The sequence below is a fragment of the Tachysurus vachellii genome, chromosome 8, assembly GCF_030014155.1.
Source record: "Tachysurus vachellii isolate PV-2020 chromosome 8, HZAU_Pvac_v1, whole genome shotgun sequence".
NCBI lineage: Eukaryota > Metazoa > Chordata > Actinopteri > Siluriformes > Bagridae > Tachysurus > Tachysurus vachellii.
The window spans coordinates 28,644,002-28,661,501 of NC_083467.1; the positions used below are offsets into that span (position 1 = coordinate 28,644,002).

At 38.8% G+C, this 17,500-nt stretch overlaps 1 protein-coding gene across 3 annotated transcripts in view; it reads right to left on the bottom strand.

The window, feature by feature from the left end:
- Nucleotides 1-389: 389 nt before the first annotated feature.
- Nucleotides 390-17,500, bottom strand: part of kansl1l (KAT8 regulatory NSL complex subunit 1-like) — a 28,261-nt gene continuing 11,150 nt past the window's right edge. For 2 of the 3 annotated variants that reach the window (XM_060877122.1, XM_060877123.1), the window contains exons 5-16: nt 16,104-16,192; nt 13,581-13,761; nt 13,189-13,273; nt 10,965-11,084; nt 10,190-10,303; nt 9,944-10,047; nt 9,667-9,788; nt 7,330-7,390; nt 6,967-7,079; nt 5,215-5,305; nt 2,968-3,198; nt 390-2,875 (exon numbers count right to left, since the gene is read on the bottom strand). In XM_060877122.1, the coding sequence (XP_060733105.1) occupies nt 3,010-3,198; nt 5,215-5,305; nt 6,967-7,079; nt 7,330-7,390; nt 9,667-9,788; nt 9,944-10,047; nt 10,190-10,303; nt 10,965-11,084; nt 13,189-13,273; nt 13,581-13,761; nt 16,104-16,192 (1,269 nt within the window). In that variant the 3' untranslated portion in view covers nt 390-2,875; nt 2,968-3,009. The remainder of the gene's footprint in view (nt 2,876-2,967; nt 3,199-5,214; nt 5,306-6,966; nt 7,080-7,329; nt 7,391-9,666; nt 9,789-9,943; nt 10,048-10,189; nt 10,304-10,964; nt 11,085-13,188; nt 13,274-13,580; nt 13,762-16,103; nt 16,193-17,500) is intronic. The other variant, XM_060877124.1, reaches the window with a different exon arrangement.

Sequence of the window (17,500 nt, forward strand, 5' to 3'; positions counted from 1 at the left end):
GTGGCCACTGAACATACACATACTGTATATCATAGAACAGAACAAAATCTACCAAAAAGTTGTTTATTATTATTATTATTATTATTATTATTATTATTATTATTATTGTTGTTGTTGTTGTTGTTGTTGTTGTTGTTATTATTATTATTATTATTATTATTATTAGTAGTAGTAGTGGTGGTATTATTGTTGTTGTTGTTATTGTTGTTTTTTATGGTTTTGTTTTGTCAACTTTCTGTTTATTTATTTATATTATTTTTATTTGAATTCATTGATATATTCAATTCAATTCAAATGTATTTAACACCTTTTACAATTGACATTGTCTCAAAGCAGCTTTACAGAATATAAGAAATATTATACAAAAGTTCCAGATTAATATCAGACTTCTATTTAAATGTGTTTGTATTTATCTCTAATGAACAAGTCTGAGGTGACTCAGGTGACTGTGGGGAGGAAAAACTCCCTTAGATGGTAAAGGAAGAAACCTCGAGAGGAACCAGACTCAAAAGTGACCCTCATCCTCATTTGGGTGACACTGGAGGGTGTGATTATAAACTGTTATAAACACCAGAGAGTGTTATTATAAATAAAGTCCTTTTTACAGTCAGATACAGTCTGATAATTGTGTATTGATGAGGAGGTCGTTGTCCTCAGAGACCACATGGAGTTGACATCTTCTCTTAGAATGAAGCGGAATCCAACTGGAGCTGGTTCATCTCTAGATACCTTAGGATCCTTTTTTACCTCAGCGTCTTTTCACCGAAGGTCTGAAATCTTCATGAAGAAAAATATCTTCATGGATATTTAATGCTGTGGAACATCTAAGACTGAAGTTACAGTAGTTCCTGTTCTTATTTGAAATACAGGAAAGAGTTGTTGAAGACAATGCAAATCTTTGAAGGAATGAACAGTGTCAGCCTTTCGACCATTGATCGTGTCCTCAAACGCAACAGGCTACGCATGAGTACCCTTTGAGCGCAACTCAGAACGGGTCAAAGAACTACGATGTCAATATGTACAAGTAAGTGTACACTCAGACACTTTCGGCTCTGATGCTTACAGTACAATTCTATGCTACTAGCCAACCGTTACTGTAAACTGCCCTTTATACTAGTGTAGGGTATGTAAATACTGTAAGGTGTGTATACAAATACACTTGCAGAAGTTTGTCTTTCTGTATCACTTACTACTGTAAACTAATTACTGTATGTATCCTTTTTTACATGTGTACAGAGTGTTTGAACTGGATTCCATGGAAAGGCCCCATGAATGCATTTTCGTTGATGAAGCAGGGTTCAATCTGGCAAAGAGGAGAGGGAGAGGCAGGAACATAATTGGCCAACGTGCCATCGTGGGTGTCCCTGGCCAGCGTGGTGGCAATGTCACCCTTTGTGCAGCCATAAGTAACCGTGGGGTTCTCCACCATCATGCAGCCCTGGGGCCATACAACACTGAACATCTTTTAACCTTTCTGGGTGGTCTTCGGGATGTTCTGCTTGAGCGTGAGCACCAGGATTATCAGCAGGCAGTGCATGCTGTGTATGTGGTGGTTTGGGACAATGTCAGCTTTCACCGGAGTGTCCGTGTACGTGAATGGTTCAATATCAACCAGCAATTCTTAAACGTTTTCCTTTCACCATACAGCCCTTTTCTAAACCCAATCAAGGAATTTTTCTCTGCGTGGCGGTGGAAGGTCTATGACCGAAACCCATAAAAAGGTAAGTCTTCTAGAGGCTATGGAATTGGCCTGTGGAGACATAGGTGTGGAATGTTGTCAAGGCTGGATCCGTCACACCAGAGGGTTTTCCCCCGTTGCCTGGCAAGGGACAACATTGCCTGTGAGGTGGATGAAGTCCTCTGGCCAGACCCAGCATGAAGACGTGACGCTGAGGCAGACTGAATTGTGTAAAACAGACTTTTCAGTTGCACAACATTTGAGTTTATTATGCTTTTCATTTATAATTTTCTTTGACAGTACTAAGTGATGGTTACTGTAATATTTTCTTTATTGCAAATGGCATTTACTTACTGTGTATACAGTAACAAACAACATTTTCTTTAACTACATGACCTGGATGCTGTGTTCTCCATTTTTTTGTGTTGTGTCTAATGATTGCTCCATAGTGTTTATATATTGATGGGTTGTGTTTATGATCTGAAAGCATAGTTTGATTTTGAGGACAGGTTAAATAGTTTAGGGGCGAGTGTTTGATTTTGGCAGAAGAGTCAAAGGTTTTGGAAATTTAGTTTGAATATTTGGTTTTGTGTTTACAGTTCTGAGAAAATGGTTGACTGGTTCAAGAAATGTGTTTTAGCAATCGAGAAAACCTGTAACTGTTAAAAGTGTCAGCGCCATCCATAAAACGCATACCTTCTGCCCAATCAGATTTGAGTACATAATATATTACAGTTCTTACACTACAGAGCTGAGTATCTGCTGTTACTGGGGTTTCTTCTCCAAACGGTTACCACAGAGCAGTAAATGTGCAAGCACACAATTATTTGCATGTATTTGTATGCTGTGTGTGTGTGCGGTTTTCTCCAATGATGAGTCTGCTTCATTTTATGACATATGTTGTTTTACTGAGAAAAATAGTCTGCTATTTCTCAAATAAAAAATATAAACTAATGTTAAAGCTAAAACCTGGGGACGGCCTACTAGGTATTTAAAAAATAAATGTACTACATTACGGTACATTTAAATATGTTTAAAAACTAGTAACCCAAGAGTGTTAATAAAACCGTGTTAAAACTCTGTGACAGAGAGGTGAGATAAAAAGCATCTTAGACCATCAATCAGCAATGACGCTTCACCGTGATGTCATTTCCTGCTTCGTAGCCCTCTGCTCTGCTACTCTGCTCAGACTTCTGTCTGTGTGAACAAAAATTAATTCACAAATTTATTCCATAGCAACAAAGTGCACAGAGTTCGAAAATAAATTCTGTACCGTTTGATTGACGTACCGGTGTGAATAAGGGGGTTGAAGTCACTCCGTGCTTGTTGTTCTATCTGTGTCCAGCAGGGGGAGGTGTGTAAGCATTCTTACAGCTGCTCTCTGACAAACTGGAACCCGTCTGCTCGTTATTTGACCAGAGTGTAACCACTGCCTCGAGCGCTTCACCTTCGTCGCAGCTCAGAGCTTCCTCGTCACTCTCGGACAGCGGGAACAGGCGTCTCTCCCAAGGTGGCCGAGGCTACGTGGACATGAAAAACGAGTGTGTGATGCAGAGACTGTATCATGCAAAAAGAGCTAACTGGTTGCATGTTAGTTAGGGATAAGAAGCACGTTTCAAAAGGCCAGAGATGTCAGTAAATTCTATCTGGAAGCAGTTAAAAAACATATCAGCACTTAAAGATGTTATATTTTCATAAGTTGCCTGCCTGATGCCCACATGGCTGATATTTTCACTGTTAATCTGCTGTTAGTCAGATATAAAAACTGTGTATTCAACCAATTTCTAATTATAATCTGCATTAAAATTATTTTTTGTTAGCGTACAGGATGTCGGTGTATATTAACGTTTATATAATTAAGGTCACAAACAACTGCGGTTCAAACTGGATGATCGTTTAGGATTTTATAAAGCATGTAGTGTTGTCCTGTAGACATGTCAAACCAAGTCAAGAAGCTTGTATTGCAGAGGTGGGAGTAAGTCACACGTGCAAGTCACAAGCAAGTCTCAAATTTGCGACTTAAGTCAGACTCGAGTCAAGTCGTATGACTCGAGTCCCTCGTCTCTGAATTAACTCAATTCAGAGTCAAGCCTCAAGTCATGAATGTCAAGTCAAAGTCAAGTCGAGTCTTTTTTTAATATTTGTCAAGCAAGTCTCAAATTTGTGACTTAAGTCTGACTCGAGTCAAGTCATATGACTCGAGTCTGTTGTCTATTGTCATTTCAACCGTATATATATCTGATGCAGTTACACAATGAAATGAAACGTTTTTCCAGGATCATAGAGAATCAGAATCAGAACCAGAACCAGAACCAGAACCAGGTTTATTGGCAAAGTGTGTTGACACACACAAGGAATCTTGTTCCAGCTGTTTGTGACGCTCAAAAGTACAGACATAAATAACACTATACTATACAATACACACATAAATAACACTATACTATACAAGACAATGCAGACAGTATGAGAAGTGCATGGTAGTGCAAATAACAGTATTGTGCAATATTATGCTTTTTGTACAATATATAGCAGCAGTAGTGTGTGTGTGTGTGTGTGTGTGTGTGTGTGTGTGTGTGACATACGGATGATGTGATGACTGACAGTTCTGATGATGCAGTACATATAGATATGGATGTTAGATATATGAAGATTTTGCTCCTTTCGCTCACTCTGTCAGAGCACATGAAGCTCATACATAGCAACTTTAACTACACTTTTACAGTTAAAGGCCTAAGTGGCTTGTAGTTCTGTTCTACATTAGTAAACTTAAAATTGCCAGAGAACAATAGCGAGTCACGTTAGCAACAAGAGAGCTTGCTAAAGTTAGTGATAACGCTAACAATGATTATTAACCCAACAATTAGTATGTGTCTGTTAGTGTTTCAGATGTGTCTGTACAGTATATTAACTGTTCTAAAGCCAATACTCCTCCCTTGCTTGTATTCTCTACACATTTCACCCTGAAGCTCGCAGACAGAGCAGTAAATTGAGGTGTGCCATAAGCTGTGTGTCTGTGCTGACTTTCATGCCATTCAGAGGGTGTGTGTGTGTGTGTGTGTGTGTGTGTGTGTGTGTGTGTGTGTGTGTGTGTGTAAGAGTATGAGAGAGAAAGTGAAATGGTGTGGAGAGAAGCCATCACCTTTTGACATTTACTACTGCACAACGGAGATAAAGGAGATGTAAAAATAGATCTAACACTACAGAAGGTGCAGGTGTGTGTGGGGCTCTGTGTGTGTGTGTGTGTGTGTGTGTGTGTGTGTGTGTGTGTGTGTGTGGGCATCAGGCTCAGGGCAATCCATCCAATTTGTCAGACAAATGCAACATAATCATCCACGTGCTGCTGAAGAGTGCTTCGGACACACACACACACACACACATACACACACACACACACACACACACACACACACACACACAACACATTGCCCCACACACACAATGCACACAGGAACACACTATTCCTACAATTAATATTCATTAGCATTTTTTGTCACTGTATAAAACCACTGTATGGTTCACGCTATAATTATTCTCACTTTTCTTTCTTCCTCTGTTGTGTCTGTAAGTCCGCCGCACATCCATGACATCGATTCGCAATCAGAGGATACGTCCGTGCTGCCGGGAGACCTGCGTGACGGAGTGGTGATGAGGACACAGACATTAGGAAAGGGAAAACATTAAGTTTGGTGCAAATACTTTACGGTATATAAAGAAAAATCAGCAAAAACAAATCATGCTGAAAGTCATGTTCATTATCTGTCAGGTACAAAGACTCAGAATAAGAGCATCCTTCTAATTACACATCTGAACCCCAGAGGTCCCTTTCTACACAACCCACAGTGTGTGAATATATAAAGAGCACGCTGGTCACACGCTGGTCACACGCTGGTCACACGCTGGTCACACGCTGGTCACACGCTGGTCACACAAGGATTCCCTTTTGGATAACCAGAGCCATTACCACAAATCATCTGCACTTGTGAGGTGACTGTTAGCTCTCGATCCCTATGACTAGAACTTCTACATTTATTTATTGTAAAGAAATGAATTTTTATTGTCTTCACTGTAGCTTTAGAGACAGAATAGTGTCTGTCCCAGGAACACAAAAGCCGTGTATCTTTGGCATTTGTTCATATTCACTCAATAGACTCATCTTTTTTTACCAACACTTACTACATGCTTGTTTTTTTGTTTTGACTGCTCAGGAGAACAAAATATATCAGTAACAAATCTTATCTAAATGTGTTCTGGTGATAGAGCACAAGAAAGTACTCTCAGTTGCTCTGTGCTTTGATTTAAACACACACACACACACACACACACACACATAAATACACACACACACAAATACACACACACCTACACACACACACACACACAAACATATATACACAAACACACACACGCATACACACACATATACACACACACAAATACACACACACACACACGCATACACACACATATACACACAAATACACACATAAACATAAATATACACACACGCATATACACACATATACACACAAATACACACACACACACATACACACAAACATAAATATACACACACATACACACACACACAAACATATATACACAAACACACACACATACACACATATACACACAAATATACAAACACACATAAACAAAAATATACACACATATACACACACACAAACATATATACACAAACACACACGCATATACACACAAATATACACACACAAATACACACACATACACACATAAACATAAATATACACACACACAAACATATATACACAAACACACACACACATACACACATATACACACAAATACACACATACACATATATACACACACATACACACATAAACATAAATATACACACACACAAACATATATACACAAACACACACACATACACACATATACACACATAAACATAAATATACACACACATATACACACACACAAACATATATACACAAACACACACACACATACACACACAAATACACACATACACATATATACACACACATACACACATAAACATAAATATACACACACATATACACACACACAAACATATATACACAAACACACACACATATATACACAAATATACACACAAATACACACAAATATACACATACACACAAATACACACACACACACACATATACACACAAATATACACACAAATACACACACACATATACACACACCTACTGTACACACATATACACACACAAACATACACACACACACAAACTTACATACACACACACTCTTACCTAGTCCTGTATGTGGATCTCCTGCTCTTTTCCCAGGAACTCCAGCAGACTTTCTCTCTGTGTTCATAGATCTGGTGTCGCTGAATAAACACCTCATCTGATAGCGACTCCACCTGCAAGAAGGGAAAAGAAGAAGACACAATTCACCTGAATGTTAAGAGCAAACAACATCGATTACATTTTTTTCACATGTACGATTCCTCTCCAGATAATTTCTGTTTTTTTTTCTAAACATAGTTGATCATCTAAAACATGCAACAATTCTAAGATCATCATTTCTATGTAACTGTGAATGAATAAACACGGTATTTATTACAGTGGGATATAAATGTTAGCGTGTACACATAACTACTGTATATGTACCATATTTACGTCTTTCTTCTCCTCTTTCTTTATGAGTGGGGAAATCTCTAGTATCCTCCAGCTGAAAGAACACAAAAGATAACCATCATAAAAACACATGTTTACCTTAATATTCTTCACACTTTACAGCGTAGATGCTTTTCTTGTTGTTCCTTCGGTTCAAATAAAAACCATTAAATGCACACGTGTGTTTAAGTGCTGCTCTTTAATGAAATGAAATGATTTAGCTAGCTATATTTGTTAACTTAGTATGTGTAAGGTTACAGTAAAGTGGGGTTTGTTTCATTCCAGATAAGCACTTCTATATGGCTGTATGTTGTATATACTTGTGTTATGGCGTTGGCGTGAAGTACTCGGTATTCAATACTTTTTTCTTATGTTATTTATATCAGGTTTCTAGTATTGTAGAAAGATTTTTTTCAGCACAGTTTGTGGTCCTTTTTGCTTTGATTTTCCTCATAAATTGCGTAATCTATCATTTTGATTTCTCATTCACTCACTCATTTTCTACCTCTTATCCGAACTATCTCGGGTCACGGGGAGCCTGTGCCTATCTCAGGCGTCATCGGGCATCAAGGCAGGATACACCCTGGACGGAGTGCCAACCCATCACAGGGCACACACACACACACACACTCTCATTCACTCACACAATCACACACTACAGACAATTTTCCAGAGATGCCAATCAACCTACCATGCATGTTTTTGGACCGGGGAGGAAACCGGAGTACCCGGAGGAAACCCCCGAGGCACGGGGAGAACATGCAAACTCCACACACACAAGGCGGAGGTGGGAATCGAACCCCCAACCCTGGAGGTGTGACGCGAACGTGCTAACCACTAAGCCACCGTGACCCCTCATTTTGATTTATTTATGAAATAAATCATTTTGTGTCGCTTATTCATTTGAACCCTGGGCTTATGTCACATCAAATCACCTGGTATCAGATGCTGGTATTAGGACATTTTTAAACAAAAAAAAAAACAAGTACATTTAATTGAGCCTTGTATTTCAGTGAAACCTGCTACCAGTATTATTACTGATGCATCTCTAATAAAAACTGTCCACCTGGAAAGGCAGGATAAAGACAACTGTCTTCTAATCTAATTTAGTTTATATTGAATATAACGACTGCAATCCTACAGACACCTTAAAAGAAGAAGGGTCGCTGTATAGGGGAAACACGTACAGTATGTGGGCTCAGATGTGTTTACTGAGCGTCCGATTCTAAATTCATTAGCACTAACATGGAGTTTGCTACTATAATACATTTACACTCTTCTGGAAAGGTTTTCTATTAGATTGTGGAACTTGGATGTGAGGATTTGTTTGTTCTACCACAAGAGCTTTAGTGAGAACAGTAGGGTCAGAATTCCAATGCATCCCAATGGTGTTCAGTGGGGTTGAGGTCTTGTCATGTCTTATTGGAGCTTGTTTTATATCATTGTCATGATAGAACGGGTTTGAAAACCTTGGTTGTATTTAACAGACATATTAATGTTGCAGCGTATAAACACATTCTAATCAATTGCATGCTTCCATCTTTGTTGCAACAGTTTGAACAAGACCCACATATAGGGGTTTTTTTACACCTGGTCACTTCATGTGTTTTCTGTGATCAGATATCTATCCGACGGTAAAAAGACCAGGTCTAAATGCCCTCCGAAACGTTTTGGAGACGGATATAAATCCGACAGTACAAACCCCTTCAGGAGGTGGTCTGGGACGTGTTTCAGATGAAACTGGACAGGTGTAAATGAATGTGGTTGTTCAAGCCACATATGTCAGCTCTATACTCCTCCCAAATGGAAGGACGTCACTCGCAGGTGACTCACGAGTCGTGCATCGCGCCAGAAACAAATAACACGGACGACACGCAGGGTTGTCTTTTTTGTAGCATAACCGTCGTAACGAGTTTTTTCGTCTGCTTGCGTGAAAGCGTGTTCCATTTCAATTAGGTAAAAATGAGGTAAAATATATCTGAATTTTGGGCGGGAGTAGAAAGATCGGATCGATATCCGATTCGCTGAGACACATTTATGTGGCCTAATGTAAAGGGAACAGTTTTAACAAATCAGATAGATATCGGATGAGAGACAACACGTGAAGTGACCGGGTGTAAAAAGGCCCTTAGGTGTGATGGGCAGGTGTCTACACGTGTATACGTTTGGCCGTATAGAAGCTCTTTTATGATGTGAGGGCATTTATTTTATTTTACTCTTAATGGTTTGGCTCCACTTGTTATCTTCCTGAATGATTCCACCCCAATATATGAATGAATGAAGAATGATGTGTACATTATGTATATTCGACATTATTGTATGCCATGATACCTGGGTGTGGCAATGTCCTTATACTCCAGCTTCTCCAATTTGGTAGAGGCAGCCATAGACATTGGGATGACTATGTTGTTTATGTTGAAGGCGCTTTCACCGTTTCTCCTGCGCACTGGAATCTGTGAGGAACAAACCACACACAACGTTCATCTCTTCCTGTTCATCTGAATCAATTCACACTAGTAAAAAAGCCTGGATGTGACCTGACACCTGATTCAGTATTATTATACCTATGGAGTATAGTTTATTAGTAGTAGCATTAACCAGGGTGTACCTGTGACTTTTTCTCTTGTAGGATTTTGCGGTTGGGTATTAGCACGTCCTCTGTACTGTCCTCAGTACTGAGAGAAAACAAGCCGGACCGGGACGCACACATGTCTAATGAGTAACAAAATACAGCAGAATCATAGCTTAAATTTGAATCGGTAATACACACCATAGATCATTCAGTAGTACATAAATAGTGATGAATGTGATTCTCGATGTTTCTGTGAGTGACAGAACACGGAGTGAGCCGTACCGATGACTGCCTGTCGCTTGTCTGACGCTCGGCGGCGTCTCTTCACTGTGAGCGTCTCCTGAATTGGTGTTGCTTTGCTGTGCATCTGTGCAGATTCGAGCTCATAAGTGCAATCTGTAACAAGACATTTACCTTCATATTAAATGAATTAAATGACCTGCACACATTTTTTCCCTTTACTCCTGAGCTATCAACACTCACTCATTTTCTTCCGCTTATCCGAACTACCACGGGTCACGGGGAGCCTGTGCCTATCTCAGGCGTCATCGGGCATCAAGGCAGGATACACCCTGGACGGAGTGCCAACCCATCACAGGGCACACACACACTCTCATTCACTCACACAATCACACACTACGGACAATTTCCCAGAGATGCCAATCAACCTACCATGCATGTCTTTGGACCGGGGAGGAAACCGGAGTACCCGGAGGAAACCCCCGAGGCACGGGGAGAACATGCAAACTCCACACACACAAGGTGGAGGTGGGAATCGAACCCCCAACCCTGGAGGTGTGAGGCTAACGTGCTAACCACTAAGACACCGTGCCCCCAGCTATCAACACATTTAGGCAAAAACTGATTAGAAACAATCAGCGTATAAAGTGAGTAACGGCCGTTTTTGTGTGTAAACATTTCTTTCAGTGACAGTGAGGTTTACTGAGAAACAACTCTACTGTTGCTTTGGTGACAGTACCAGTGTTAAAGGCATGTCCTAGGAGAATAACTAGTTTTCATGGCAGAGGAATTTTGTGTAACTTGTGCTATTTCTTACTGAATATGGAGGACGCGTGTTCCTGCGTGGTGCAGCTGGGTGACAGGATGGTGGATTGAGACTGATGGAACCAGTCATCTTTGAAGGAAGCAGTATGGATACTGTGGGACACTGAGCTCTCTGTAGAACAGGATAAAAACAGTAGGTTAGTTACCTAAAATGTATCAGCGAACATTTATAATTATTAATGTAAAATTAGACGTCTCAATAGAAATAAATTGTAATACAAGTTAAATTGCGATCGAAGCGCCTGCAAATCCACTGCTTTGAAGGCGCTTCGATCGCAATTTAACTTGTATTACAATTTATTTCTATTGAGACGTCTAATTTTACATTAATAATTATAAATGTTCGCTGATACATTTTAGGTAACTAACCTACGAACCAGTAACTAACTAGTTTTCCTATTACAGATTGTACATACATTTTAAAAACCCTCTCGTGTCACCTTTAAACCTACTAAAACGTTTGTTTTGTATTACAATAATGTAAGGTTATAGCTTTGTGATGCAGTCGTTGACAACAATCACGACAACAGCGGCAGCATTTAAGGGCTAAGTTCTGGTCTAAACATTTTATAGTTCCTTCTGCACACGCACACTTAATCATGCAAGTACAAACCAAGGTGTTTCACGTCACAACCATTACAGCATGAAAGGATAATACAACACTTCCCACTTGTAAGGAAGGACAAGGAATAGTTCTTGGGTTTTTAGTTATCTCATTTTTACACAGATGAGCAATTAAGGGTTGAGGGCCTTGGTCAGGGGCAACTTGGTGGACCCGGGAATCAATTCAATTACATTTATTTGTCTAGCACCTTTAACAATTTACGTTGACTCAAAGCAGCTATACATAAGTATAGAAATTGAAAAAATATTATAGTTTAAAGTTTAAAATTAGGGGCACGGTGGCTTAGTGGTTAGCACGTTCGCCTCACACCTCCAGGGTTGGGGGTTCGATTCCCACCTCCACCTTGTGTGTGTGGAGTTTGCATGTTCTCCCCATGCCTCGGGGGTTTCCTCCGGGTACTCCGGTTTCCTCCCCCGGTCCAAAGACATGCATGGTAGGTTGATTGGCATCTCTGGAAAATTGTCCGTAGTGTGTTATTGCGTGAGTGAATGAGAGTGTGTGTGCCCTGTGATGGGTTGGCACTCCGTCCAGGCTCCCCGTGACCCGAGGTAGTTCGGATAAGCGGTAGAAGATGAGTGAGTGAGTGAGGAAACCCTGTATTAATTGTGACTAATAAAAAAAACGGATAGCATTTAGGTGCTTGTTTAAGTTGAAATTGCATGACATGAGATCAGGGTTGTTAGAAACACAGCAAGACCTGCTTAAAGTCAGAAGAATGCTATTTCAGTCTTGTCTCTGTACTACAGCATTGTTCTCGGTTATATAAGCCGTGTTTGGCTCGAAGCGCATGGAAAATCCCACTGAGCTAATGGATTGTTAATGTCAACACAGTCAACACAGGTGTGTGCAACTCTGACTGAAACAAAATTGGTTTGTGCTGCACAAATTAGCAATACACCGACTTCAAACTCTTTATGTTTACACCTGCGTTAAAAATGCCTTCTTTATGCAGTTCCTCAGGTCCTCATTAAAAGTGTGACTTGTTTCTGTTCCACATACAGCCTCTAAACGTTCACCTACCGAATCCTCGTGTTTCACATTATCGTTGTGTTTTCAACAATGACCGCATTTGACTAATAAATCAATGTAAATGTAATCATCTTGAAGACATTTTCCCGCTCGGCCAAGTGGCTTCATCAGTTTAAGACCTGTACTGCCACTCGTCATCTACTTAAAATGCTGTTCTTACATTTGCAGTCTGCTGCTTCCTGGAAATTGAACTCTGGATGATTGTCATTTGAACACACGGAGGAATGAGTGCATGTAAATTTCCATCTACTCAGAAGTCTGGTTGCTCTAAGCATCGAAGGCCGCTTTAATATGTGCATTTATTACTGTTATGTATGAGTGCATCTCGCTTTAACATAGAAAGCATGTGCAGGATCCGTCGAGTTTGATTTAATAAGATTATTAGGAAATATTCTAATGCGATATCTTAGACATACTGTACATGATGAAATTAAAGCTAAGTCACCTAAAGTGAAGGAACACTTCCACTGTGATAGTGTAATCTCTCTCTCTCTCTCTCTCTCTCACACACACATACACAAAGTGTTTGGCTTCAGCATGCTGTTAATTATGTTGGCTCTACCGTTTGTGCTGCTGGAGTCTGGGGCTGAACTCCTGGGATCACAGGAAAGAGAGCTTGAATACCAGTAGCTTGAATAGTCTGCTCCCTAATTAATTGAAAAATGGAGAGAGAGAGAGAGAGAGAGAGAGAGAGAGAGAGAGAAACATCAGAAAACAGTATAAAAACGGTTCAAGATATCTGTGTGATTATTAAATCACACACACTGCATTATGATAACTCTGCAGTTATAATAATTGCTTTAACGACACACATTTTGTCGGACCAGTGAAACAATAAATAAGCAAACTTCAGACACCAAATTTTGAAAGACAAAAAAATTTTTTTTAAATATTATGCTGTCTAACACATCCTCAAGTTAAAAAGATGGCAAAGAAAGACAGAATCTGTGTGACCTGTGTTGTGACTGGTGATTGGTACATGGCGAAGAAGCGGCGCTTGTAATATGTCAGCAAAGGACGAGTCCGTGCACACACTTGATGAGGTAGGAGCTGAGCTCGGCGGGACAAACGCCTCCTCTTCAGTCTTGAACTGCTTACACGGGAGCCGGCACGCAGGAACGCGTCTGTCACACAGCTACATGATGGATAACGCATTGTTATTTAACAAAGAAAAATGTACAATGATTGATATCCTGAAAGGACACGTTTACATATTATTTCTGATTTAATATGATTTAATTCCTCCTGTTTTAGTGCTCTGTAACTGTCACTCAATGTGACCATAGTAACTATGAATTGTATCAGGTCACATCACACCATCCTTTTGTTGATCATTTGCCTTTAACAGCATGAATGTCAGATGAAATACAGAGCATTTTGAAGACGTTTTGTCTTATTTAAAACGCGGATATTTAGTTTGGTTTGCGCTTAATTCTTAAAGTGAGAGGTATCACCATGGTGAGATCCAAAGAGCTCTCTGAGGCCTTCAGAAAGAAGTCTGGGAAGGGAAGGGATATAAAAAGATCTCAAAACGAATTTGTAATCAGCCGTTTCACTGTCCAGTGGAGAACATTTAAAACAACTTGCCATCATGACCAGGTCAGGACGTCCAAGCAAATTCACCCCAAGAGTAGACTGCAAGATGATTAAAGACGTCCCCAAAAACCCTAAAATATCATCGCAGGACCTGCAGCAAGCTCATGATACAGTTGATGTCAAAATACTGTACATGAATACCTGGCCAGCTCATCACCACAGAATCCACTATGAATTCTACATTGAATCAGAAGGTGCTTGAGAAACATGTGAGACCATCTGTCAAAAAATTGAAGCTGAAGCGGAATTGGACCTCCACAGTAAATCCACAAGGACTCGCTGAAAAGTAAAAAAACGAGAATACTGGAGTGACCGTGTCAAAGCCCAGATCTAAATCCTACTGAGATCCTGTGTGGAGATTTGAAACGGAGTGTGAATGTAAGAAACCGCTTAAACATCACACAGCTGAAAGAGTTCTGCATTAAGGACTGGGGGAAACTTTCTTCCAGTCGATGACAGAAACTGGTAGATGGATAAAGAAACATCTCACTGAGGTTATTTCAGCCAAAGGGGGAAACAGTAGCTATTAGAGCACAGGGTGTACAAACTTATTCCTCAGTTGAAATACTCATTTTGTTGATTTCTTTTGTTTAACCAGTGAAAAGTGATTTTATTTTTTAATTCAATTTTTTTTACAATTAATTACATCACTTTCATCTACAGGTACAAATTAAAACAAGATCAGAAATCGACGTTTCTTAAAAAACTTCTAAATATTTAATGGAGTGTCTTCATTTTTTCACATGACTGTAAATACAGTGTTAAATATAATGTGCAAGAGCTTCAGCTGCATGACGAATGCCAGACTTCCTGTGTTTAGCCCACATTGTTTACATTCAGCACAGACAGTAAAGGACAAAATCCAGTTGACTGAACTTGAGGAATTCCTTATCTGAATATCACCTTCATGACTTCTCTCAGGAGTCTAAACTCAAGTGTCCCAGATATGAATAAGTCATTTGACCCGAAAGAGAGGGCTAACATACATAATGACCTATGTAATTTCTTCATATCTGAGTTTATTATAGATTATTATTATTACTATTGTAGATTATTATTATTATTATTATTATTATTATTATTATTATTATTATTATTATTATTATTATTATTATTACTATTATTATTACTATTATTATTAATAATAATAATCAATAATAATAATTATTATTATTTTATAATAATCAATAATTATTGATTATTATAAATTAATAATTATTAAATAATTATACTTATTAAATATATAATTCAATACTTCAACAAAATCAATAATTATTAAATATAATAATTATTATAATCTATTTTATTATTATTATTATTTTTATTATTATTATTTTTATTATTATTATTATTATTATTGTTATTATTATAGATTAATATTATTATTATTATTGGATGCTGTATCATTATTAATTTGGATCAATCACTGAGTTCAGTCATTGACTTTAACATAAATTACTGAATAAAATAATAAGCAGCTCACTGAAGAGCCAGTGAAGTTTCAACTAAACAAAGATTTATAACTTTATCCCAACGGTCAACGTCTGATGTATTCTAATTAAAACTGAACTCTTTGACCACTATTACTTGTAGTATCTTTGGACAAAAATAACAGGTAGCAGGTAATAAGATAAACACCTTGCAGACTGTTAAGCACGAGGTTGGATCTAGTACCCTTTGGGTTTTTTTTTTTTTGTGGCAGCCGGTGACACAGGTAGAATAGAATGGATTTTAGTGAATCAGGAGTCAAGAAAAAAGACATGGCATTTACAACATAACAGTGATGCAGAACACACCTAAAAATCCAACATTACATATAAGACCTGTGGGTTCATCTGAAACATGCTGAGACATATTAGAAGGGCAGAATGTAGTCCTGACCTGTTAATGGGTCTTTTTCTTGAGTCGTTCCAGCACGTTCCAGCGTTCAGGTCACTCAGAGGAGACATCAGACTGTTCAATATCTGACTCTTCGCATAAACACATGACAGGCAAAAAAAAAAAATCACTAATGAGAACTATATATTTGATCAATAATGACATTATAAATACGTTCCTAATAATCGAACACTGGCGCAGACCTATCTGTCCTGAACAGATGTAGGGATTAGTCAGGGCAAGGTAGCGAGAAGAAATGCAGTACACAGTAAAAACCCATTAACATATAATCCTTCCTAAATTCACTGGTCTACTCTTCATAAAAAAAAAAAATGTGTCTCAACATGGCTGAAATGTTCATGCGTGTTAAATCTTCTATTGCAGCCTTTTTTTCTCTTTCAGACCATTTTTTAGTTTAATCAGAGGGAGTTGCATATTTTACTCCAACTAACTCAAAGTTTAAACAACAAAGACGTGGGATCACGGAGTATTTTACATAAACATGCATTCGTGTATCAGACCATCTGTCTGCACGTAACCTGCTTATCTTTATAAGTTTTCATTTATTAATGTTCCCACCTGCATCTGCCACACAGCAGCCGGACCTCAGACTTTATGAGGGATTTTGTGCCGTTGCTGTGTGTGAGTACATACACACAGAAAGACACGTGTCCACTGTGTATAAAGTAAAAACGCTTTCGGTGTATTGCATGCTGATTGGTCCGGTTTCAATTTGTCAGCCGATTTCTTTAAAAAATAAATGTCTTCAAAAGATTAGCCCGTTTGTCATCGACGTCGGTGTTCCGTTTGGGACGATACAACCCTTCTAAAATTGACACAAGAGACTCATGAGCAGATAAGTGTACATTAGGGCTGGGCGATAAAACGATAACGATATGTATCGCGATAGACACATGATCGATATCAATAAAAAATGTGTTCGATAAAACGGTCGATATTTTTTATTCTTCGTCGGAAGAAAACAGAGGTTGCGAAGCGAGTTTGGTTGCATTAACAAAGGCACTCGCTCTCTGGTAACCTAGCTACATAGGGAGTGACACGCTAACAGCCAATCACGTAACAGTATCACGTTTGGTTGCGCCATATCGTTGTCTCGTGCCGGTCTGCTGGATTCTTCTTCAGTAACCGGCGACTGATGAGCAGGAAATGAGCCGCAGCGAGCGAGGAAATTGCAAATAAAAGAGGAAAAGTCAGCGCGCCAGTACGGCAGTTTTTTGGATATTATAAGTCTGACTGTAGTCGTGAACTTCATAGCACTAAACCTGCACTAAATTCTCACGTTTCTCTATGTTTATATTTAACACTTTGCACTATTTTATTACACTTTATTAAGCATTTCTTACATTTTCTTACATTTTGCACCTTAAATGTTAAGAGAT